Source organism: Mixophyes fleayi, chromosome 12 (assembly GCF_038048845.1).
Source record: "Mixophyes fleayi isolate aMixFle1 chromosome 12, aMixFle1.hap1, whole genome shotgun sequence".
NCBI lineage: Eukaryota > Metazoa > Chordata > Amphibia > Anura > Limnodynastidae > Mixophyes > Mixophyes fleayi.
The window spans coordinates 30,214,969-30,239,546 of NC_134413.1; the positions used below are offsets into that span (position 1 = coordinate 30,214,969).

General features: G+C 40.8%; 1 protein-coding gene and 1 pseudogene across 3 annotated transcripts in view; both read right to left on the reverse strand.

The window, feature by feature from the left end:
* The window catches only part of PTGR2 (prostaglandin reductase 2), a 31,094-nt gene extending 13,902 nt beyond the window's left edge, over window positions 1-17,192 (reverse strand). The window contains exons 1-5 of one of the 3 annotated variants that reach the window (XM_075193317.1): window positions 17,105-17,152; window positions 15,131-15,265; window positions 13,878-13,955; window positions 13,639-13,719; window positions 7,012-7,130 (exon numbers count right to left, since the gene is read on the reverse strand). In XM_075193317.1, coding sequence (XP_075049418.1) covers window positions 7,012-7,130; window positions 13,639-13,719; window positions 13,878-13,914 — 237 coding nt within the window. In that variant the 5' untranslated portion in view covers window positions 13,915-13,955; window positions 15,131-15,265; window positions 17,105-17,152. Of the gene's footprint in view, window positions 1-7,011; window positions 7,131-13,638; window positions 13,720-13,877; window positions 13,956-15,130; window positions 15,266-17,104 lie in introns of all 3 variants that reach the window. The other 2 variants (XM_075193316.1, XM_075193318.1) reach the window with 2 other exon arrangements.
* On the reverse strand, window positions 8,065-8,183 carry LOC142109459 (5S ribosomal RNA; annotated as a pseudogene).
* Window positions 17,193-24,578: the final 7,386 nt, after the last annotated feature.

A 24,578-nucleotide genomic window follows, 5' to 3' on the forward strand; every position in this document is an offset into this window, starting at 1 on the left:
TTAAAGATATAGACTATGAGATTAATTAATTTTCCTAAGCACCTTTGGCAGAATTCTTGTCTACAATCATCATCATCAATTTATATAGCGCCACTAATTCCGCAGCGCTGTACAGAGAACCCATTCACATCAGTCCCTGCCCCACTGGAGCTTACAGTCTAAATTCCCTAATATAGACACACATTCACAGACAGACAGGGAGAGACTAGTGTCAATTTTGATAGCAGCCAATTAAACTACCTGTATGTTTTTGGAGTGTGGGAGGAAACCGGAGCACCCGGAGGAAACCCACGCAAACACAGGGAGAACATACAACTTCACACAGATAAGGCCATGGTCGGGAATTGAACTCATGACCCCAGTGTACAGAATGGTTTAAATAAAGCAGTAACTGCACTGTTTTATTATGTACACCGTAGACAGGATTGTGCATCCAAAATTCAAGGATCATACTTGCTAACTCTCCCGGAATGTCCGCGATGACTCACGAAATTCGGGTCGGTCTCACGGACTCCCGGGAGAGCAGGCAAGTCTCCCGCATCCTGCAACTGCCTAGCCTAAATGACGCGATTCGCAGTGAATCGTGTCATTTTGGCCTCGCCCCAAAATGCCATGTTTGACCACGGCCCTTCCACTCCCGTCCTCTAGTCACGCTCCTCTCCCGGACTACACTTGCCGAAAGTAGGCAAGTATGGTTTAGATGTATTTTTTGTTGCTCATTTCTGAAGCTGTTAAATTTCAACGAACACAGTTCACAGTTAAGGAAGTGAATATATACTGAATATGGAAGAGTCTTATGAGATCACTGATGCTAACAACTAACAAATCAGTCTAATGATACAGTTTGACCTTTCTGTTGTAGTAAATCCTTACAAAAAACAAAACCAGTTACCAAATGTGCTCTAAATCTGCAAGTAAATTCTCTTGGATGCAAGCCTTATTATAAAGTGTTAATGTGCAGTCTCAAAGCCTTTGACATGGTTTGTTCAAAAAATAATTTAAGTGGGTTGACCTTTATACAGACAAACTCTGTGATAAGCATACTTTGCATCAATTTCTAGGTTGCTGCGATGTTCAGAAGCGTTAAAATGCTTAGCAAAATACAATGCAGTTCTCTGGGAACACTCAATTATACAGTACACTGTGCTGCCGGGTAGATTTCAGATGTGTTAAAGAATGTGTTTCTAATCCTTTCTTAAAATAAGACAAAGTACAAGTTTTGTCTATAGTTTTAACCAGTGTTGTTTTTCAATGCTCATGTGTTCGAGCCCTGTTCTAATTAATCATGAAGTACACAGAGTAACCTTTTATCTACACCAAAGGTTCTTAATCCGACCTAGGACAAGAAAGGTTAACTCTGGCAATCAGCTTTGTAAACCATGGTTTATTTTTAAAATGAATCAATTTCTTTTAATGACTTTAATAATGAATATGTTAAATATATTATTCCTATTCAAATATAATAGTTACTTACAAGATATTAAAACATTATTGTAAATGGTGATCTGCAACAGAATCTCTATATGTGGTAATATGGTATAAGAGGTCTAGACACACAAATGGACATATACTGTACATCACTTTTAAGATTGCCTGATCTGTCCCGATAGTACAAAAACAAATGCAAAATAAGTGTGTGTAAACTCACTACCAACACCATAGATTACAAAAAGGATTTGAAAAAATTTCAGTAATTAGGTTAAACCCAGGGGGTAAATGTATGAATGTCCGATTTTTTTCAACTCGCCGTAAATCGGCAACTTTGTAGTGAAAATTTAAAGCGGCGATGGCTTGTAGAGGCAAACTTGCCTTTACAAGCCATCGCCGCTTTAAATTTTACCTGCAAAGTCGCCGATTTCCGGCGAGTTGAAAAAAATCGGACATTCATACATTTACCCCCAGGTCTTCTTTGAGAAACTCATTTAAACATATACAGATCACAGCCATGCACGCCACTTCCTATTTAGAGGAGACTGTCTAATCAGGGCACTGTAATCACTAGGTGAAGTGTCGGACTGGGGTATGAAGGGCTCACCAGGGAAACCAATGGTAGGGGTAATTATGTTTGTATTCAGTAACTCTGAATACAACAGGACACTGGGGGGGACCACTCAAACAGGGCAGTCACGACATGCACCCCACCCCCTCACAATGCTCCCCCTTCCTCCCTCATAATAGCGCATGGTTTCCTACAACACCATATTCACTAGAAGTTTTATTGCAATGTAGACATACACCATGGGCCTCATGTAGAGTAAGACCTACGTCTGTGTTAGCTGCAGAAAATACGGATTTCCTTACTGAGCATCGATTGAGTTTGGCGTATGTCTGATGTATGCCCAATGTAAACCTGGCACATATGCTACTGAACATATGCATTTAAGTAGGCTTTTATAATGTGCGTCTTTTTCCTGCATATGTTCTAAGCACATATGGGCTTAACTTAACATGAGCCCCTATAAGTGGTGCACTCTCCAGTCTCCTGCTTGTTTTCAAATTGGAGCTGGCAGGGGTGTGCCTGGGAAGGGGCAGGCTGGGCTGGGGGACCGGGGGTATTGCCCCCAGGCTGCTCCCATAGTGGGCTACCGTGGGTTGGGTCACCTGTATTTTTTTCCTTTAAAATGTTCCCAATAGGCTGCCGAGTCGAGTCTTACCCCACGGGCTAAAATCTCCCAGCCCTCCCCTGTGCAAGCTATTGGAGCAGCAGTCCATGGGCTCTGCTCTTACAGTAGTGGGCAGGCTGTAGGGATCCCACTGGCTGAGGGGCACAGCTGTCATTTTCCTATTACTCCAGTGTGCCAGTCCAACTCTTTATACATGAGTGAGTAATTGCAAGACATGATAAGTAGAACTAGTGTTTAAGCAAAATAAACTTAATTTAAATACAATTTTGAAAAGATTTTAAATGTTATATTTTTCTAATAAAGATACAAATTCTAAATGATCGCAACAAACATCAGGAGGTCCTCTGTGCAACTTGGGAACAACTGTCCACTATCTGGTTATCCCTCACATTGATTACTGTAACTCTTCTCTGGCTTTCTTTACCCACTCCCTACTTCAATTAATTATTTAATTTTCCTCTCTTACGGCTCCCTGTACCTTACAGGATCAAGTTCAGACTCCTCATCCTCACATACAAAGCCCTCAACCACTCCTTTCCACATTACATTGTCAAGCTAATTTTTATACACCTACTCCCTCCCGCTCAACGATCAGCGCCTCACCTCCCCCACTGGTTACCCATTTCTCCTGCACTGCTCCCAACCTCCGGAATGAACTCCCACACTCAACTATCCACCAGTCTCCAAGTTTTCAAACGTGCCCTTAAAACTCAACTCTTCATTCAAACCTACCAACCCTCCTCCTAACTCTGCCACCTCCACAACCCTAACCTTTGCCCCCACACAGCATCTCCCTCTATGTCCACTCCTCCTTTTCTAAAATGCAAGCTGCCACGAGCAGGGCTGTGGTCATGTAATACTGTAGTTTGTAGTTGGGGAGTGATTTTGTTGTTTTATATCTGTGTAATTTTGTTGTTTGTTCAAATCCGTTATGTACAGCACGTTGGACCCCTTGTGAGGACATTGTGATTCATTCATGAAATAAACAGATCAGATTGTGCACCTGTAGACATTGTTTCTGGTCATATATATGCGGCAAGAGGAACAGGATTTCTAGACGGGGGTTTCTAAAATGCTAGATTTAGAAACAAGGCAAAAAAAATAATTGTCGCAATAAGCGACAGCTGTGGCTCCCCTCCAGCCCCATCCTGCGTCAGAGGGAGCCGTGTGATTGGCCACTGGCAGCTCTATCAGTGTGAAAGCTGGGATGAGGCAGAGAACACCTTCAGAGCATGAAACGAGCAGTGTTACATCATTATAAGTGGTAGAATGATGCAGTGATAGTTTGTGTTTTTAGAATAATTTAGAAAATCTTTGTATTGTGACCTCAAAGCCCCTTGTATAGCGCACATATTCTCTAATGCCACGCATGTCAGTGGTGACACTCTGCTCAGACATCACAGCTCCAGGCTTATGTACGGTTATTCTAGTACAATAAAAATGATCTACAGTATATTAGCATACAAGATCTGTTGCAGGAAGTTCTGGGTGGCCAGGCACCATCAGGCAATACAATGCTGCTGACCTTATGTCCCCAGACCCACCAACTGTAGTTTTCATTTGTAGTGTGCGCATTATAAACAAGTTAGCGCACTGTGAAAATAAGGACTATCCACATGTCGCCAAAGTTCTACGCTCCAGTCCACATGTTTCTTACTGTACTGAATAAAGCATACAGGAGTTGACATGTTGCTAGAGCAAAAAGTATTATGTATAGTGCATCGTACACCTCAAATTAATTTGCTAAAGTAGTGTTGTATGAAAGATGCACACTTACATTTTAAATTAGCGGGCTGTTTAAGAAAAAATGAAATATGTAGTGTACATGATACAGCAAAAAATATGTTTATTACAATACCTGATGTGTGGTTTGTTTAAAATGATTTGTATTTATTGTCCCATAAAAGTGAAAATATGGCATCTGCATTATAGCATGCAAGGCTATATGATCATCAATATGTCCATACATGCCCACTATATAGTCTAATATGCTCTATTTTGCAGCCTCATATAGAATATGGGGACATATGACATAGTATGGGTGCATATGAGACTCTATAGTAAATTATCTAAGCAAGACACACACTAATATATATATACACACACACACACACACACACACACACACACACACACACACACACACACACACCCCTACACACCTGAGTAGTACCCTGCTCCCACTGTTTACTTATTCAAAGGTAAAGAGCATAGGGGCCATACAGTAAGGGTTAATTTGATGACCTCAGAACAGATCTGTGTTACACGCTGCAAACAGATAATTGAGGCTGAGAACGATTAAGAAAGGTGGGCACAGACGGGACAATGAAACCCACTGCGCTCCTGGGCTCATTACCCCAGTTAAACCATATGCACAGTTTGAATACTGTGCATACATGCCCGACTCTGCTCCTCTTCCCTCACCTGCTCTAAACACGCTTTGCTTCTGTATGGCCTTCTGTGCAGGCAAAGGGCGCATGCATAATAGTTACTTCAATCTGCTCTTCCAGAGTAGTCCGGACTGCGAGCAGGGGCACAAGTAGTGTGGCGCACTGTGGAATTCCCCGGTACCTCGGTGGGCCAGTCAGAGCCTGACTAGGTGTAAGGTGTAAATTAGGGAAAGCTATATGTTAGAGGAACCATTTAGGCCAAAATCAAGGAAATATTAACTTCAAAGAATATGCCTTCATATTTTTGGATATCAGTTTGCCACTCTGTGCTTAGGGGCAAAAACCACACAAGGGTCATGAAGTATAGATACCAACTATACAGGAAAATCACAGTAGTCACATATCTTTCATAATGATATTTAATATTGTTGTAATTTTTTTATATGTAAATGTGCGGGAGGTTATGACTGGTTTATTGATGTGTGAATAAGGTCTCTGGGATATTGCGATGAAAAGTTATGGAAGGTCAAAACTTTTCTACTATATTTGGACAAACTATAATTGACACCCAGTGGACATTTTTCCTACCCCACATTAGCATAAACACTGTCCCTCTTTAAACCCAGTTAAGTCTGCTTAAAAACCCTGTGCGAGAGAGAGCAGATTATCAGATCTTGGGTTTTCAATATAATTGAGAGACTGTTCATTTCATTCTGTCTTGCCCCAGGCATACAGATTGTCATACGTAAATTTGTATGCTCTAATTTTATCCTGTTGGTTTTTAGAACTGTATTGCATTTATTTTTCTTATAGGTCATTTATTGTTCTTTTCTATTATATCCAAATGCCCTATACCTTTTGTATATAAAACCTAAAATTTAATACGTTTTGTCCTTGATACTCAAAAGAATCCATTGGCCTATTATGAAGAATATCGCTTAACCATGTTAACCCTGTGAATGCTGGTGTTAATCCATTTTACTTACAAGCCTAGTGTGTGCCAGCGTGTACATTTGTTTAACAGGGTTTTGATGTGTTAAGTGTTTGTGCATTGCTAACAAGGAGCATAGTTTGTGCTAGTATATTGAGGTCCTATTGCCCTTGAGCATTAGGTGGCGGCAGATCATAGGTGTGTATGGGTGTGAGGGCACAGTTATTATTATTATTGTTTATTTGTTAGGCGCCACAAGGTTTCCGCAGCGCCGTACACGGCACAAACAGTAGACTATACAGGGTAAAACAATACAGAACAATAAACACAAAGTACCAGAACTTCAGAAACTCCAGGCAGGCAAATACTGTAAAGACGGAGCGGAAGAACAGGTGTGGAGACAGGAGGGGAGAGGGGTCCTGCTCACACGAGCTTACATCCTAAGGGAGGGTAAACAGAATCAGGCACAAGAGGGAGCCAGTGAAGCAAAGGGGAGAGAAGAGGAGCCAGGGGAGAACCAGAAGAGGTGAGAGGTTAAGTGGATGGTTGGTAGGCCTTAAGGAACAGGTGAGTTTTAAGTGCCCGCTTGAAGGAGCACAGATTGGGTGAGAGACGGATGGAGCGAGGGAGGTCGTTCCAGTGCAGGGGCGCAGCTCGGGAGAAGTCTTGTATTCTAGAGTGGGAAGAGGTGATCAGAGTGGAGGAGAGGCGGCGGTCATTGGCCGAGCGCAGGGAGCGGGCGGGAGTGTGAATGGAGAGGAGGTTAGAGATATAAGGGACAGTAGACTGGGAGAGAGCCTTGTAAGTGGTGGTGAGGAGTTTGAAAAGGATTCTGTAGGGGAGTTTGGGGAGACTGTGCAAATCTATAACCTGTGTGATAGGGGAGTGAAAGATTAAAGTCTGGATTCGTGTGTAACCTCATACAGTAAACACTGGGATGCCAAGAGCGCGTTCATGAACACCTAATATTTTCAGTCAATCAATTAACAAATATGCGCTGTATTTTTTTGTACACATTGCATATATTCCCCATTTCCCTACACATAACACAGTATGCGCAGCTCACCAGGTAAGGATCCACAGAAATGTACATGGTTTGGGTCAGGATCTGTCCATCTATGAGCTCTTCTAGGAGATTCACTTCCTCCAGACGGAAGTTTTCAGTCACTGGCTCCTCATCATTTCCTGCAGGAAAGAGCAATGTGTCACATGGATTCTAAGCTGCTGCACAGTAACAGGGGCAGGGGCTGACTTCTTAAAAAGTGATGTGAACTGAAAGTATAATCACTTGGACAGCAGCTGCACCCACATGACCCTAGCAGCTAACGTATGCATGCACTTATGATTAAAAACAGATCATTTATATTTTTTGTTGATAAAATTTTGCATACAAACTCTACATTTTTATGGTTTCATTTTGGAGCTGCAACTGTTTTTAATGTTGCTTCTATAGCTCAGGCCTACAATTTTTCACGAAATGTAAAGAAACATAACTCTTATGCGCTTATGCTAAAAAGAAAGCAGGAACATATAATAAGTTGAAAATACAAAAACGTGTCGCAACCTGTCTTAGGGGTGCCAATCCTTCGGAAAACAATATTGTAACAACTGGTATAGACAGGGGCACCAACATGTGTTGTATAACTAACTAAAAATAACTACCACAAAAGATATAAGATAAAAATAAAATAAAATCACTTGTCATAAATTGATGGATTGTCACAGCTGACTCTGAGGACTCCAAAATAATACAGTATAAAATTGTTAAATAGCTATTCACTAGTTTCAAACACTTCTATATCTTTCCAAATTTTTTATCCCACGGGATATTCTTATAGAACCTTTGAAAGTGGGTGGCCAGTCCACTGCTATAAACGGAATAAGCATATATTAAATACTTAGCAATCAAATCTTATTCCGTATTTTGCAAGTGTTAAATGAGCACTATGCATATGTGCAGTTAACGTGTTTTGGAGCTGCAAGTCTGAATCAATGTTAGGGCAGGGAAGAGGACTAATACAAACCAATAGTATCCCTAATTTTTATATGAACTAAGAAACTAATGGGTTCAAATATGAACTTATATTTATAATATTAGACCACAATATTAATGTAGTTGTGCCTACAGCACCTGGTATTTCCAGGTGGTCTCCCATCCAAGTACTAACCAGGCCCAACGCTGCTTAGCTGCCAAGATCAGATGAGACTGAGCTTATTCAGGGTGGTGTGGCTGTAGAGGATAATGAATAAATGACCCATATATATAAAAAGTCAATCTAAATCATCTAAAATTAAATTCAATTGTTTCATTTAGCCCCTCTGGTGTTAATGTACATAATTTAAAAATCCAAAAGATATCTCTTTCAAAAGGATTTTAACTCTATCTCCTCCTCTTTCTGTGTATTTGATAGATTCCACAATTGTAACATTGAGACCCACAGGATTCGCATTGTGTTTTTCTTTAAAATGCCTGGACACACTATGTGTTTCCACATTGATGATATTTCGTCTATGTTCCATGAATCTAAGATGCAAGGATCTAGTTGTCCTCCCCACATATTGCAGCCCACAAGGGCACTGCAAAACATAAATGACAAAATCAGTGCTGCAATTATAAAAACCGGAAATGGTAAAACTTTTTTTATACCGGTCTTACTTCCATTATTCATATAAATTGCAGGTAGTGCGCCTTAGTTTGCCACCTTTATAGTTACCTTAAATGTTACCTAAAAAAAAAACAACATTTTCTTTAATTTCTTTCTTGCTATCTTTTTTGCTTTTCAAGAAGCTTGGAGCTAGCATGTTTTTTAAATTTGTATTATTTTTAAATACAATGTTTGTTTTTTTCGGGATAAATGAATTTAAAATATGGTCCTGTTTTAAAAGGTGGTAATTCTTCTGAACTACCCGTTTTATATCCATTGATTTGATATTTCAAAGTAAATTTTAGCGCTTTGTGTGTGTTACTTTTTATATGTTGCTTTAATTCTTTCTTTCAAAATTTCATCCCTATCCAGATTTTTAGCATAATCAAAAGCTTCCTCCAAGGTTTCTTTAGGATAACCTTTCACCTCAAACACTTTTAATAGTACTTTTGCTTGTACTTCAAAGTGTTTTCTTTCAAACAGTTTCTATTGATCCTATTTAATTGATTTTTGGTATATTTTTTTAACCATGACTTATAATGATTGCTCTTATATTCTATGTAATTATTTGTATCTATGTTTTTTTGGGAAGTTCTCAGCAATAATACAGGAACACTGCGCTGAGAGGGTTAAATCCAAGAAATGAATGGTATGAGGGTTGTGCGTGTACTTGAAGGATAAAAGTGAAAGTATAATCACTTGTACAGCAGCTGCACCCACATGGCCCTAGCAGCTAATGTATGCATGCATTCAAGATTAAAAACAGATTGATATTTTTTGTTGATAAAATTTTGCATACAATTCTACATTTTTATGGTTTAATTTTGGAGCTGCAACTGTTTTGAATGTTGCTTCTCTAGCTCAGGCTCAGATCTATATTTTTCACTACATTACAAAAGAAAATAATGTTCTGCGGTGCAAAACTTGTGGTTCAGAATTCCAACTAGGGTCCAAGAATCAGTTTTTTTCAGTGTCCCCTCATTGTAAGATATATAATGCACTCTATTGAGAGACACTTGTACTAGGGTTCAAGACCACTGCAATTAGGCTTCTGACTACTACTCGTCTACAGCATAAGTAGCCACAGCTGGGTTGCATGAGTACAAAGATATTATAAAGTAGCTCCTCTTGTAGGAAAGCAGTGGACTTAGACACGGTGATTACACATTAACAGAACAGGGAAATAAACCATCAACTTGAAATGTTATTGCCGACATCGGCTTAACATTATTATTTCCATAGGAGCTTCAAAGAACAAAACATAATAAATTACATTTTATTTGAAATTCCATGATATATCCTTCATACACTGGACTAAAATAGAAAAATAAAAGTTCCTGGCAAAATTGGTACATAGAATTATACTGGCCACAGGGTCTATAAATAATGTCTATATCATCATGTAATCAAAATCTATTTGGGAATTCTCACCACTGATCAATACTACAATAAACTGTAATGTCAAATTTTATAAGATAATGAAAAAAAAAAAATGTGAAAGCTTTTCCTTAATTATAAATAAAACCTATTGGTTATATAAATTCACTACTTTGTTTTAAGGCTTGGTAGAAACACATTTAGCTGTGATTACAACTGAGAGTCTATATAACTAAGTTTCTTGACCAAAATTCATGGTAGGGTTAGGGTCAGGGTTGGACTGGGCCGCCGGGGCACCAGGGTATCCCCCAGTAGGCCCCAACCCTGATACACGGTCATTCCCCTCTTAGTTGGTGGGGGGAGCGGGTAACTTTAAAAAATACTCATGTGACCGCGGCCCCGACGCCCCTGCTCTCTGCTCCGTTCACACTGAATGTCGATGTTCAGTGAGGAGCGGCGCAGAGAGGAGTCGGCAAGAAGCAGATAGAAACGGTAAGTGAAAGAACGGAAGCAAGGGGGAGCACAAGCAGCATGGCAGAGAGCAAAGGGGGAGCACAATCAGCATGGCAGAGAGCAAAGGGGGAGCACAGGCAGCATGGCAGAAAGCAAAGGGGGAGCACAGGCAGCATGAAAGAGAGCAAAGGGGGAGGACAGGCAGCATGGCAGAGTGTGAAGGAGGGGGCAAAGGCAGCATGGCAGAGTGTGAAGGGGGGGGGGGGCCAAAGCAGCATGGAGCACGCAGTGTGATCATAAGGAGGCACAGCATGGTGATGAAGGGGCACAGTAATGTGTGTGTAATGGCACAGCAGGCTTGTGGCAATGTAATGTGTGTGTGGTAGGTGGTGGCTAACTAATGGGTGTTATTGTGTTTGTGGGGTGATGGTGGGGCAATTTAATTTTATAGTGGGGACTATTAATTTAAGAGGGGTGGTTTGGGGGCTATTAATGGAATGTGGGGCTGAGTTTGAGGAGCATGAGGTCTATTTATTAAATGTGAGTATGAATTATTTAATGGCTGTAACGGTTGCGGGAAATAGGTATATTTATTATAGGTAAATGCTATTAATTTATTGCTGAAGCTGTCTAGAGGGAGGGAAATAGGTTTATTTATTAAATGGGAATGCTATTACATTAATGTTGGGGCTGGAGGAAGACCGAAGTAATAATTGTGGGTCCTATTGATTTAACGTCAGGGCTGGTTGGAATTTTCTAAATGTACCCATTTTTCCAATATAAACAATAGGGACCTTATTCATTAAGGATCTTAACTTGAGAAACTTCTTATTTCAGTCTCCTGGACAAAACCATGTTACAATGCAAGGGGTGCAAATTAGTTTTCTGTTTTGCACATAAGTTAAATACTGACTGTTTTTTTCATGTATCACACAAATACTTGATAGCTTATTTGTACACTGAAATTTACAGTTGATATTTGTGTGCTACATGAAAAAACATTCAGTATTTAATTTATGTGCAAAAGACACAAGTAAGTACTTTAAATAAATTACTCCAAGATCAACAGGTAAATGGTCTTAGAGTTTAGTTATGACTATTTTATTAACAATATTTAGAATCATTTCAAGGACAGTTGTTTAAGCTCATATGTATTTGTTTGATATAATAAAAAAAGAAGAGTAAGATCCATTTTGTATGTGTTATAAGACACCCATGTCAAACAACCTTTTCTTCTGGAGGTCATCAAATAAGGATGTAAATTGAAACGCCATCCACATTCATGCAGAGCTTGTCTGCCATCTTGGTAATTGTGGCAATTGAAACATGTGTGGACCCCAAAATGATTGTTTTACATGGTCTGATTGGATATAATTCTTCAAAGCAGAAAATGCTTTCAGACAGTGACTATATTAGCCATATCTCATGTCATATCTGTGGTGTTATGTGCATAGATTCACATGGTGTTCTTATGGTCACAGATAAGTCTCATAGGGCATGGTAATGCAGGGAATCTGCCATACTGACCTGAAATTTTGAGTGTCAGCTGGCCCTGTACCAGGGGCGGGCTGGGAGAGCTCGGCCCGGGGGGCACACAGGCGGCCGCATCACATGACACGCGATGCGGCCTCGGATATTGTTATACAAATTTGGCTTCCGGGGGAGTTGGGGTCGGCCCAAACAGGGGTCGGACTGAGCCCCCCGGCCCAGCCCGCCCCTGCCCTGTACCCAGGCAACTCTCTCTTTTGCTGACTTATTTTCGATGTGTCAAAATTATTAAAATACAAAACACTAACAGATATAAGACACTAAATTTCGTCTCTTTCCCCTGGTCTGCTCTCCTGCATCTCTCAGTCCCTGGTTTCGGGCCACAGACCAATAAATTTGTTTCTCATATTTTGAACGCAGCTAAATTATCTATAGAAAATTAAGGGAAAGACTCGTGCCCGCCATTCCTTCAACATGCTAAGAATAAAATCTGGTTGAGTGCATCTGGGCAGTATGGTGGCTAAGTGGTTAGCACTTCTGCCTCACATCGCTGGGGTCATGAGTTCAATTCTCGACCATGGCCTTATCTGTGTGGAGTTTGTATGTTCTCCCCGTGTTTGCGTGGGTTTCCTCCGGGTGCTCAGATTTCCTCCCACAATCCAAAAACATACTAGTAGGTTAATTGGCTGCTATCAAAATTGACCCTAGTCTCTCTCTCTGTCTATCTGTGAGTGTGTATGTATGTTAGGGAATTTAGACTGTAAGCTCCAATGGGGCAGGGACTGATGTGAATAAGTTCTCTGTACAGCGCTGCAGAATCAGTGGCGCTATATAAATAAATGGTGACGATGATGATCTACGGAAAAGATTACCTTACAATTACAAGGAAAAACTGACAAATATGACCTATCTGGGACCCTTGGTTCGCAATTGCTTTCCCTACTCCCTTTATTCCATAATTATTGCACGCTGTACTCTGTGACGACACTTCACATTACAATCTACAACTTAATCTTGTTCCTTTATGACGGCCTACTGGCCTTAGGCTAGGTACACACTAGGTATACACTGAAGAATTTTCCGACCGACGTGTTATCTCAAACAATTGTACCAACGACTGGAGGTCCGATCAGTCTGGTGATCCATCCATACACACTGACACGATTTACCTTCAGATCTGTGCTCTTCATCTGGTCCTTTATCTGGTCCTCTAGTGTTCAGAGAATGACAGCACAATATTCATTCATTCTTGTCACATTGTCGCACTGATTAAAACCACCTTGTTATAGCTATCCACATGTCCTAACAAATTTTGTGACTCTGAAACTAAACATTCTGTCTCAGAACAAACAAATTAATTATTCCTTCTACAGCACTGTTTACACACTACACGATCGTTCGGCGATTGGTCGAAAAATATTAAACAGTAGAACCAACTAAACGAGCCGACAATCAACACGACTTTTGACCATCATGTCACTATACACAGAGCCGTAACTTAACATTTTAGCGCCCGGGGCCCAAGCCTTCAATTTTATCCAAATTAACCTAAAATATTCATAAACTGCTTCCTCCTTCAGCATTGCGGCCTGGGCTGTCGCCCCACTCGCACAGCCCTAGTTACGGCCCCCACTATACATACTAACCCGACTTTGTCGTATGTCGGCTGATTTGCCCGATTATTGGACGAAAATGCTCCAGTGTGTGCCTAGCCTTACTAATAATCTTACTTTGAGTTGGTCTTCCTGTATTTTCTACTTCCCCTTGCTTTCTCCGTTGTCCTACCTTCCTCCTTTTCAACAGTTTTTGAACTTGCATAGAATGACATGCAGATCATGTACTTTTTTTCCATTGTTTTGTCTATTCAGCATTGTATTGTCACTATCTTGTTGAACATGTTTTGCTTATTTATACTGTTTGCACAAATAGTCATTCTAAAATAAAATGTTTACAAAAACAAAGCACTTACCTGGCCTAGATGCCAACACAAATCTCTTAATCTTCATATTTAGAAGTTAGAGGATATTCTTTCCTATATACTAGTAACCTAAAACGAGAAAACAAATATGTTTACACTTAGATTTGTGATTATAGAGGAGACAAAATATATTCCCATATAAAGCATTTCCCCTGTGGCTTCAGTACATCAGTCCCAATTTATAGAAAATATCATTGGTACCATTGTAAATTAATGTACTGTATGATCATCAGACCAAGAGCAGAGCTACAGATCGGACAAATAAGTGGCTCAATTGTAAGAGAGTCGGCCATTCGTCTAGAGCAGCCGGTTTTCTTCTGTCAACATGTTAGATATTGATCTAATCTGATTATTATTGGGCACGGGGGTCATTTTGGGACCATACAGCCTGTGATATTGTGCCAGAATTGTTTCTAGAACACAAACACACACACATATACATATACATATACATATACACATATATATACATACTTATACACACACTTTGTAAATGTGTAAATGATAAACAAACATTGTCATTATACAGTATTTTTGCCATTTGTTGATAACACCCTTAGTCTTACATACATTTCGACTGCTGTTTAAAGTGGGCCTCAGGCTGTCTCAGGCAGCCTACTATAGGCTGCCATCATGATTTTGTTATAAAGGCACAAAAAGTTAACACGGATATGTAGCTGGGCTTCCCAGCAGCTTGACTTCTGGCCAGCTATAGGTTTTCCTCTTCTCTGGGCTGCTTGAACACTTGATGCTGATGCTCTGATGTCATGTGACCTGACCTGTGACGTGATCCATCTCTGTAAGGTTAGTGTGTGCCCCCCCTATGGGGCCCCTTAAAATATCATGTTGCCCAGCAGTCTAAATGTCCTTAAAATTGATTACACTCAAATTAATTTGCATCCAAGTAGCTATTTTGAAGGAAACATGCTGGTACGTCAATACAGCTACAGGAGGCACCCCACAAAAATATATTATACAGAGCTGTATTTATGCATAACTTAGATTATTAGCAGGGGCTAGAAAACATTTCTGTCAAAAGATCTCATTGTACCCCTTTAATGTGAATCATTCTAAATTATGCTTCAATTTAACTCTACAATCAAAACACATATGTGCCTCAGTATTCAAAACATAATTATTCCTGTGGTTATAGCTAAACACACTGTAACGAATGTTAAAATACGAGTCGAGTCCAGATAAGATTTCTTGCATGGAAGGTACCAGGGTGCATCAAAAATAATTACCTGGAAGACCTGACTTTGAATGGCCCTTTTGTAAGCTTGTGTTGGTCTATCAACATTGTATGAATGAAAAACACTCATGAGTCACAGAAAATTACTCACTACCGATGTATACTTTCATATTTTTCTGAGCAAAATCTAAAGGAAAATCACAACAAAGAATAAGACAACAAAATGATTGCCTAGAATTGCATTTATCTATTAAATAGAGTAGTGTGTGCATGGACCACACAGGTGGCATTCTTAGAGGATGATGTAGTCCTGTGGTTACACTGGCTGCTTTGTGTGAAAATACAAATGGAACTCCCTTACAATGATCTAGTATTTTGTAGTTATACCAATCAACAAGAAAGACATATCCCTCTAACTCTCTGGTTGAAGAAGTTTTCATTACCATTAGTGCTGGTATTGCACTCATAAACACAGTGCATGAAGCTACTATGGAAACTAAATGAATCGGCCTCTTAGAATGAGTTTATCATGGTCAGATTGTGCAATTCTATTGAAACCCTGCACAAAGCAAAGGTATGTGGATGGGGAACATGAATCATTTAGTAATAAGTGGTTTAAAGTGTACGTGTATAATTAAGGTTCAAAGAATTAGGACTGGTTGAGATATCTATATGCTAGTGAGATTATGTATAGGTGGAATGGGAGGCATGATTTCAGTTACTAGTTCTTGCAGTGACAGTGTCTCTGTGTATGATTGTGACAGCATGGAGGATATTGAGGCTTTGGCCCAGTTGAGGGTTACTTCTCTTGAAAGAGGTGGAGAGTGGCTTCAGACCGCACTACAGGGTCTGGACAGAGAGAGAGAGGGAGCTGGTCAAATCAGGCCAGAAGCCTCTGCACAAGTGAAGCCCAGTTGTGAGAGGTAACTGCCAATTACTGTTTCCATAGTACACAAGTGGTGACCTGACGACAAGCCGAGTGCAGCCTGTGGGCAGTCAATTGGACGGTACAGCTCATTAAGCATGTCTTGCACCTAGGAATCTTTGAAAAAAATATTTTAAAATGTAAAATGCGGTCAAACTTCCCAACTGTCCTGATTTAGGGGAAAACCGTCCTGGTTTGAGGGCTCTGTCCAGTTATTCCATCTATTCACTGCTGTATGGCACAGCAGGGTGGTGCACTGATGTGCACAGCAATAGAGGGGTTTTAAGGGGAGTACAGTATGAGGTAAACTAACACGTCAAAAGAGATAGGTGTGCCACCACGCCATTGTGACATGACTACAACCCCATCAGGACATGGTCATTCCCATCTCCCAATGCCGGATTCCCAAATGTTGGGAGGTATGTGCTGTGCATGATTTAGTCCTTGACTAATTACACACCAGAAAAGTAATATAGGTGCAAAATGTCACTCATGGCTATAAGTTTTCAGACATATTAAGACACAATCTTGAAATGTATACAGAACTGGATGTAGAGGCACCAGCTACATTAAAGTGGAGCTCACAAATAAAGTGTTTACAACAATATGGTCTACAAATATTCAAGGAAGTAACTAGGGCTGTGCGATAGGGGCGACCACCCAGGGCGCAACGCTGAAGGGAGGCGCAGTTTAGGAATATTTTAGGCTCATTTAAGTTACAGCTCTGCAAATCATTATTGCTATACTTGTATGTGTAATATTAGTGACATATGTGGTCCGATTTTTTTTATACTATTTTTTTTTTTTTACAGAACTTGTTTTTGTACACAATTCCAGCAGCTTATACCAAAACAAACGTTATATATACAAAAGTGTATATTAACGTACTTTCTCCAAATTACATTCAATTATACACAATAAAATATAGGTATCTTCTAATGAGTGCACGTCCGCAAAGATTTTTTCATTAATACTATTCTGCAAGTTATATTTAGAGCAAATTAGGAGACCGAACTTGTCAGTAATCACTTTCTCCCGCAACAATAAAAAGAAAACAAGATGACTCAACATAAGTCGGGGAAATGTCACATGACCACTCACCTGGGACCCTGCACATGAATCCCTCTGCTTGAGAATTCCAATCCAGACTATGTACCGCTGGAGACCATCACTGCGCATGCTCGATTCTTCTTAAAGCGGCGATGGCTGTGGGCGGGTCACGTGATTTAAAGCAGACAACAAACTTCCTGGTATTAATTGATGCGAATAGAGAGAGCAGGTTAGCTTGGGTATTGCTTTATTGTTATTTTTTTTTAATTAAGATGTGTTTGCTACACTGGAATCTAAACAGTATTTGCCTTAAGAAGTACATATTATTATTATTATTCATTATCTAGTTTATCTTTTCACCAGAAACGTCTTGCTGGACAAACCTGGGCTGAATTATAAATGTATCTGTAATACTGTTGTGACAAATCCTGGAGAGAAAACTGACAAATGGCAACGTACAGCTATAAACACATATACCATAGACATGTCAACGTGACATGAGTTCATGAGAGGGACACTTGTCTGGCTCAGGATTTTTGAAATATTAACTTTAATTACTTAATGTCAGGAATGCCTTTTATATCAATTAATTGGCTCCAGGTTAATAAAGTCAAAATAATTTAGAAATACTGAACCAGACAAATGCCTTCCTCATTAGGTGGGTCATATTGACATTTCTGCTTCTATCGTATAAATATTCTTCATCCTTAGGGCACACCAGTAGTGCAGACACATCCAGCTTTCTCACCAGGTGCTGCCAACCATTAGGGGATTTTTCTTCAATTTACCTTCCAAAATATAATCCCCCCAAAACTGAGTGTATACTACACTCTCACAGTGTCATTCAACTCTAATTCAGAGAACGTTTATTTGAATGAAGTGAGATGACAAAAAGTTACCCCTTCATTATGTGTTGATAAAACATATTAAAATAACTTTTTGTATGTCTGTTGAACCCTTAAACATATTGGTTATCTAATAAAATGTAAGACACAAATTTGTTTTAAGTTGAAAAAATTGTTTATGGCTGTGTAGCAGTCTCTGATTATAGTGTGACCTTTAGATCCCCCTCTCCACCCTCCAAAAAATACATTTATATCTATATGTTTGTCTTCAACAGTATTTTGAATTTGTTTTTGCCAGTAAACATTGCAACATTCTTCACTTTGCACATTTCACACATGCAGCAAGACTTTAAATGTCACCTTAAGGACAAATTTAGAGACACCACAAAAAATGCCAGGGGGACAGGGGATTGACTCATGGAGTCCTTAGACCTCAGTCCTCTGGAGCATACGGTATTGGTCTGCATTGACAACATTACATTACAACTACATTATCTTATGCACATTCTCCTCAAATGGATTCAACCGCTTCCAACATTATGCCCTGGAGTCCAACTTGCTTCCAGAATTCTCTCACTCGGGTTTGGCCGCTGGGCTCTACTTCTATCTCTCCTGATTCCAAGTCCACGCGGCTGCCTGAACAGTATTCTTCCTTTTTGGATGTCTTTGATGAAACTCGATTTGAACACCTTCCTCCTCACTGCCCCTGGGACTGTCCAATTGGCCTCCAGCCCGGTAAGACTCCTCCTTGAAGGCGCATATATCCTCTATCCTTGCCTCAGACTTTAGCCATGTCTGAATATGTAAAGGAGAATCTCCAGCGTGGGTTCATCAGACCTTCCTCTTCTCCCGCTGGAGCAGACTTCTTTTTCGTCAAAAAGAAAGATGGGACCCTACGACCATGCATTGACTATCTCGGGCTTAATGCGATAACAATCAAAACCTGATACCCCATTCCGCTCATGACTGAACTCTTCAACCGCATTAAGGGAGCCAAGGTCTTTTCTAAACTAGACCTCTGTGGGGCCTACAATCTTGTTAGACTCAGACCTGCAGACGAATGGAAAACGACCTTTAAACCTGAGTTGGCAGAATATCTTGTTATGCCCTTTGGTTTGTGCAAAGCTCCTGTAGTGTTTCAGAGCTTTGTGAATGAAGTATTCAGGGACCTCCTCTTTGTCTTTGTTGTAGTTTACCTGGATGATATTTTAATCTTTTCCCAGGCTATTCACTCTCAGCGCATTCACATGGCAGAGGTTGTCTCTAGACTAGGCAAAAACCAACTCTTTTGCAAACTCGAAAAATGTTTCTTTCAACAACCTCGGATGTCATTTCTTGGCTACATAGTCTCAGGCACCGGCTTACAAATGGACCCAGAGAAGGTACGATCAATTCTTGAATGGCTTCTTCCCCTCGGTCTGAAACCCAAACCCATTTACTAGGATTCTCAAACTACTACCGACGCTTCATTAAGGGTTACTCTACCATCGTGGCTCCCATTGTGTCGCTCACGCGAAAGGGCGCCAATCCCAGGTCCTGGTCCCCTGAAGCACTGGAGGCTTTTGAATTTCTCAAGAACGCATTATCTTCAGCTCCTATTGTCCAACAACCCAACACCTCTCTGCCATTCTTCCTAGAGATTGATGCTTCTGATATGGGGATTGGAGTTGTTCTTTCACAAAAATCTCTTCTCAATCAACTTCACCCCTGTGCGTTCTACTCCAGAAAATTTTTACCAGCAGAAAAGAATTATGCTATAGCCTTAGGAGAATGGCGCTATTTGTTGGAGGGAGCTCGGCATCCCGTTACTATTTTCAGGGACCATAAAAATCTCTTATATCTGCAGTCTGCACAGTGTTTAAATCTCAGGCAAGGTAGATGGTCGCTCTTCTTTTCACGTTTTGACCTTTCAAGCATGGAGAGAAGAACAAACGCGCTGGTGCTTTATCTCGCGCTTTCCTCCTAGACCCCAATTCTGTCGCCCCATTTTGTCCTCCACTCTGGCCAGTTTGTTCCATCTGGTCTCCGGAAAAAACTTCTGACTTGATTCCACGGCACTCGCTTCGCTGGTCACACTGGTATTCGTAAAACTACTGAACTAATCTCTCGGAGCTACTGGTGGCCTAGTCTTCGCTTCGATGTTAAAGAAATTGTTACGTCATGCAACACCTGTAGCCAGCACAAGTGTCCTCGCTAGTCCCCGGCTGGTCATTTACTTCTTTTATCCATTCCGTATAAACCATGGACTCATATCAGCATGGCCTTTATTACGGACCTGCAACCCAGTAAGAAACATAACACCATTTGGGTTGTGGTAGATCGGTTTTCAAAAATGGCTCACTTTGTCCCACTCATTGGCCTTCCTTCCTCTCCAGCCCTGCGCTACATTTAATCAAAGAGATTTTTCGCTTGCATGGTTGTCCTTCTGAAATTGTTTCGGATCGAGGCGTCCAGTTTGTGTCAAAGTTCTGGAGAGCACTATGTAAACTCCTTGGTATTCAGTTGAACTTGTCATCTTCCTATCATCCACAATCCAACGGAGGGACCGAGCCAATCAAGACTTGGAGACCTTTCTCAGGATGTTCTCTTCTGCAAATCAAGATGACTGGGCAGATCTCCTACCATGGAAAAATTTTGGACTCTAAATATTGCAAAGGTGGTTTGAAATATCTGGTGGATTGGAGGGGTTTTGGCACTCAAGAGGGCTCCTTGGTCTGCGCTGTGGATGGCAGCGCACCGATTCTAGTGGAAAAGTTTCATAAGAGGTTTCTCACAAAACCTAACTCTAGGCGTGCAGTGCCCACCTTTAAAAGGAGGGGTACTGTCACAAGCCGGACGTTCGGTTTCTATAACCGAAGGCCGGTACACTTACCTGCTCCCCGCTGACCACCGCGCTCCGTCCGCAATCTTCTTTTTGGGTCTGCGCATGCGCAGACTTGATCCTTTTATGCCTTCTGCTTCTCACCCATTGGCTGCTCAGTTTTGGCTCCAAATTCAAAAGGCACTTCCCCCTGCAGCTCAGTGCCTGTTCTTCAAGTTACCTGCTAGGTACTAGACGTGGCTCCATTGCACCTGCTGGTTGTTCTCCCTCCTCTGGATTGTAACCTGCTGTCCGCTGAGCTAACACTTCATCTCTCCTGCTGTAATTAAACCTGTTGTCTGCAGAGCTGACACTTCATTGTGTACTTCGCCACTATCCTAGTGGTAACCAGTTGTCCGCTGAGCTGACACCTCATCTCTCCTGCTGTAAACTTGTTGTCCGCAGAGCTGACACTTCATCGTGTACTTCACCACTATTCTAGTGGTAACCAGTTGTCTGCTGAGCTAACACTTCATCTCCTGTAAACCTGTTGTCCGGAGAGCTGACACTTCATTGTGTATTTCGCCAGTAGTAACCAGTTGTCTGTAGAGCTGACACCTCATCTCTCCTGCTGTAACCTATTATCCGCAGAGCTGACACTCCATCGTGTCTTATCACCATCTACTTTATGGTAAGCTTGTTGAGCCTGACGGATTCTCCTCTCTACATTCCCCTATAGGTCTCGCCTGATACTACCAGTAAGGGTCGCTACCAGCGATGCAGACGCAGCTAAGACCAAACCAACTTGCGGCGGTCCCTGGTGAATACCTTCTGCCCGTTAGACTCCACGCCTTGCTGAAAGTAATTCTAATTTAGGCAGATCTAGGATTCTAACTTACTGAACCGTGACAATTTGACAATTCATTTTATTTGGTTCTTTCAGTCTTATCCTATGGGGCTTTGTTAGTTAACAACTGGTTTGCCATTGGTAAAGAGGGAAGGAGCTTCAGTTTTTAACAGTTTTCACAAAGATTCTTACAAAGTGCCTACTCCAGCAAAGACCGTCTATAACTTGTCAGGCTTCAAGAAGCGTAGTGGACTCAACTGTACAGAAACCACTAACTGATATTAGCGCGACTGAACCAGGAGGTGCGGAGTCTAACGTACCCCTGGTGTTCACCAGGGACCGCAAGGGGTTTTGGGCTTCGCTGCACAGGGTACGCAGGTCACGGTCCTTTTGGACAGTTACTGGAGTAATGATTCAGAATGGTCAGAATAGTCCGTGTCAGAAGCCAAATGGGAACAGGCGGTACCAAAGGGAGATCCACAGAGAAGTCAAACAGGCCGAGGTCACACGGAAAGGATAAGTAGCGTAATCCAGGAGAACAGTCAAACTAGCCTGGGTCACAACAGGAGCAGCAAGCACAATCCAGAAGAGAAGTCAGAGAAGCTGGTTTAGAACCAAAAACAGGAACCATAATAACGCTGGAGAACAGGTGACCTGATACTCTGGCACCCTAAGGGTGCCAAAGCCAGGTTTAAATAGTAGCTGCTTAGCTGGGGTAGGAGAAGGAGAGGGGCGGCCAGACATGCTAACTGCTGAAATAAGGAAGCAGGCAACGGGACGCGTCAGTGCAAGGACGGACAGAGGTGTTGTGTGCCTGTTGCCTAGCTTCACAGCGGAACAGCAAGGACAGCGCCTGACATAGCCCTAGTGTCCCCCAAATGGAATCAGGAAAATGGATTTAACGTAAGTATAAAATACTCTTTTAATATCTAAGATTCCTAAATAGAATGGTGCTTCAATACAGGTCATAAAAGAGTTGTAAATACTGTTTAGCACAGACATTAACAGACTAATTAATAGACACAGACATCTTCCAATGAGGTCACAAGGAGGTATGCTGAAGGGGGGAAAATGAGTTTAAATTCTTCTGAAAAACTGTTCAAGGAGGTCACCATGTGCAATATTCTGCAATAAATAGAAAATTACATACACTTTTTCCTACTTTTGTATTTCTCCTTTTTTATTTTGTAAGAAACTTGTTTGCATTATTTTATATTACTGTGTTTCATTTTATTTAATTTTGTATACCTTAAGCATTGTGGCTATTTTTTCATATTCAGTTCCATTTACTATCTTTATACCTTTGTGTTCTTAACAAATCCATGTGCTAGACAGCTTGGTTATTACTGAAATACAGGGAACTGACACAAACACCAGCAGAGATCCTGCAGATGAGTCCCCCACTGCGTCTCACAGGACAGTTCAGTGAGCCGGTAATGAATAAAACAGGGTCACATAATGTGTTCTGTAAATTATTCAGGTGGAATACCAAACCACCCAATTTGACTATACAGCATAAGAAGGGCAGGAAGCAGGGCAGTGCTGAATTGTTATTCTATCAAAGCATCATTTTGTGCACAGGAGACGCAGAACCCATCCTGCATCGAAAAGTTTCCTTGTCACTTTTTTAAAATGGGGAGATGTTGTGATTATGGTCTAATCACAAATTAATAAAATAAAAATATGAATATTGCCCTTCTTATTCCCAATAATATGAGCTGTTTGTTCCTGTGAAGTCACTGGGTGTAAATAAATTAATACTACATATGCTTCAAAGGCAGGGGAAATGTGTATAATTGGACATATTTGTCACCTGTACTGTCTGTGTCTTGTTGCATAGTGGGGTGTGTATATGATATCTTCCATAATCACAGATTAAATAAGTATGTCAAGTAAAGGGCTATAAGCAAGCACTAAAGAGGGCTTAAAAAAGACAGTGCTGTCGTGTCCTCATTATTTTATATACTAAAATACATATAAAAGTAACAGCGTAAATAATTTAAATTCAAGATGGTCGCTATATATTTTTAGAATCAGAACGAATAGATACATGAAATATGACAAACTTAAATGTTAGCAAAATCATTTCTAAGATTCCTGATTTTAAAGATGCAGATCATAAAAGAGTTGTATATCCCCATTAGCATAGATACAAACATCTTCCAGTGAGGTCACAAGAAGGAGCGGCGGGCGGATGAGAAATGTGTTTAAATTCTCCTGAAAAATTGTAGAAGTTGCCATATTCATGGAGGTCAATTGGGGCTGGGGAATTGCTCCAAGTTTCTGCGTCATCCTGTAATAGATAGGAAATGGCATAAGTTTTTTTTCTATTTCTCTTTTCTTACTTTGTAACTCACTTGCATAATTTTATATTACTGTTTCATATTGTTATCTTATTTTGTACACCTTAAGCGTTGTGGCTATTTTTCCATATTAAATTCCATTTAAAACCTTTCTGCCTTTGTGTTCTTAACAAATTCAAGTGCGGTCTTTGATCTTGCTCAAAAGGTTATATCAATATCCTTAACCCCTGCCCGCGTATTTCCCTCTTCCACCTTTACCTGGACCACTAGCCATATGTGTGGGGGCACATTCTGATAGCACAAATGTGGAAATGCCCCACCCCGCCCCACTGTTCATAAAATTGTCACTAATGTACACTTCACTTATATCATGGAGATGTTCCATATTCTATGGCACCATCCTCCCCCATTGTTAAATGCATGTCCTGGCATGAGTTCACCACCAATGGAGAAGGCTCTAGGCTCTTTCGACCCTCCATGGCAGCAGATGCCTCCATCCCCATTCCTGTAGCCTTCTTCCACCAGCCTTACTAAAACACCTGCAAGCAGCGTAACCTCTGGTTCCCCCACATGACTAAGTGATTTATGCCTGCCATAATAATTATGTTGCTTTATGTACATTGTATTGTCTGCTCCCCAATATGTACCAAACCTTTCCCCCCTTTGTTTTTTTGTACCCATCTCCCTACCTTCATCATCATCATCATCAGATATTTATATAGCGCCACTA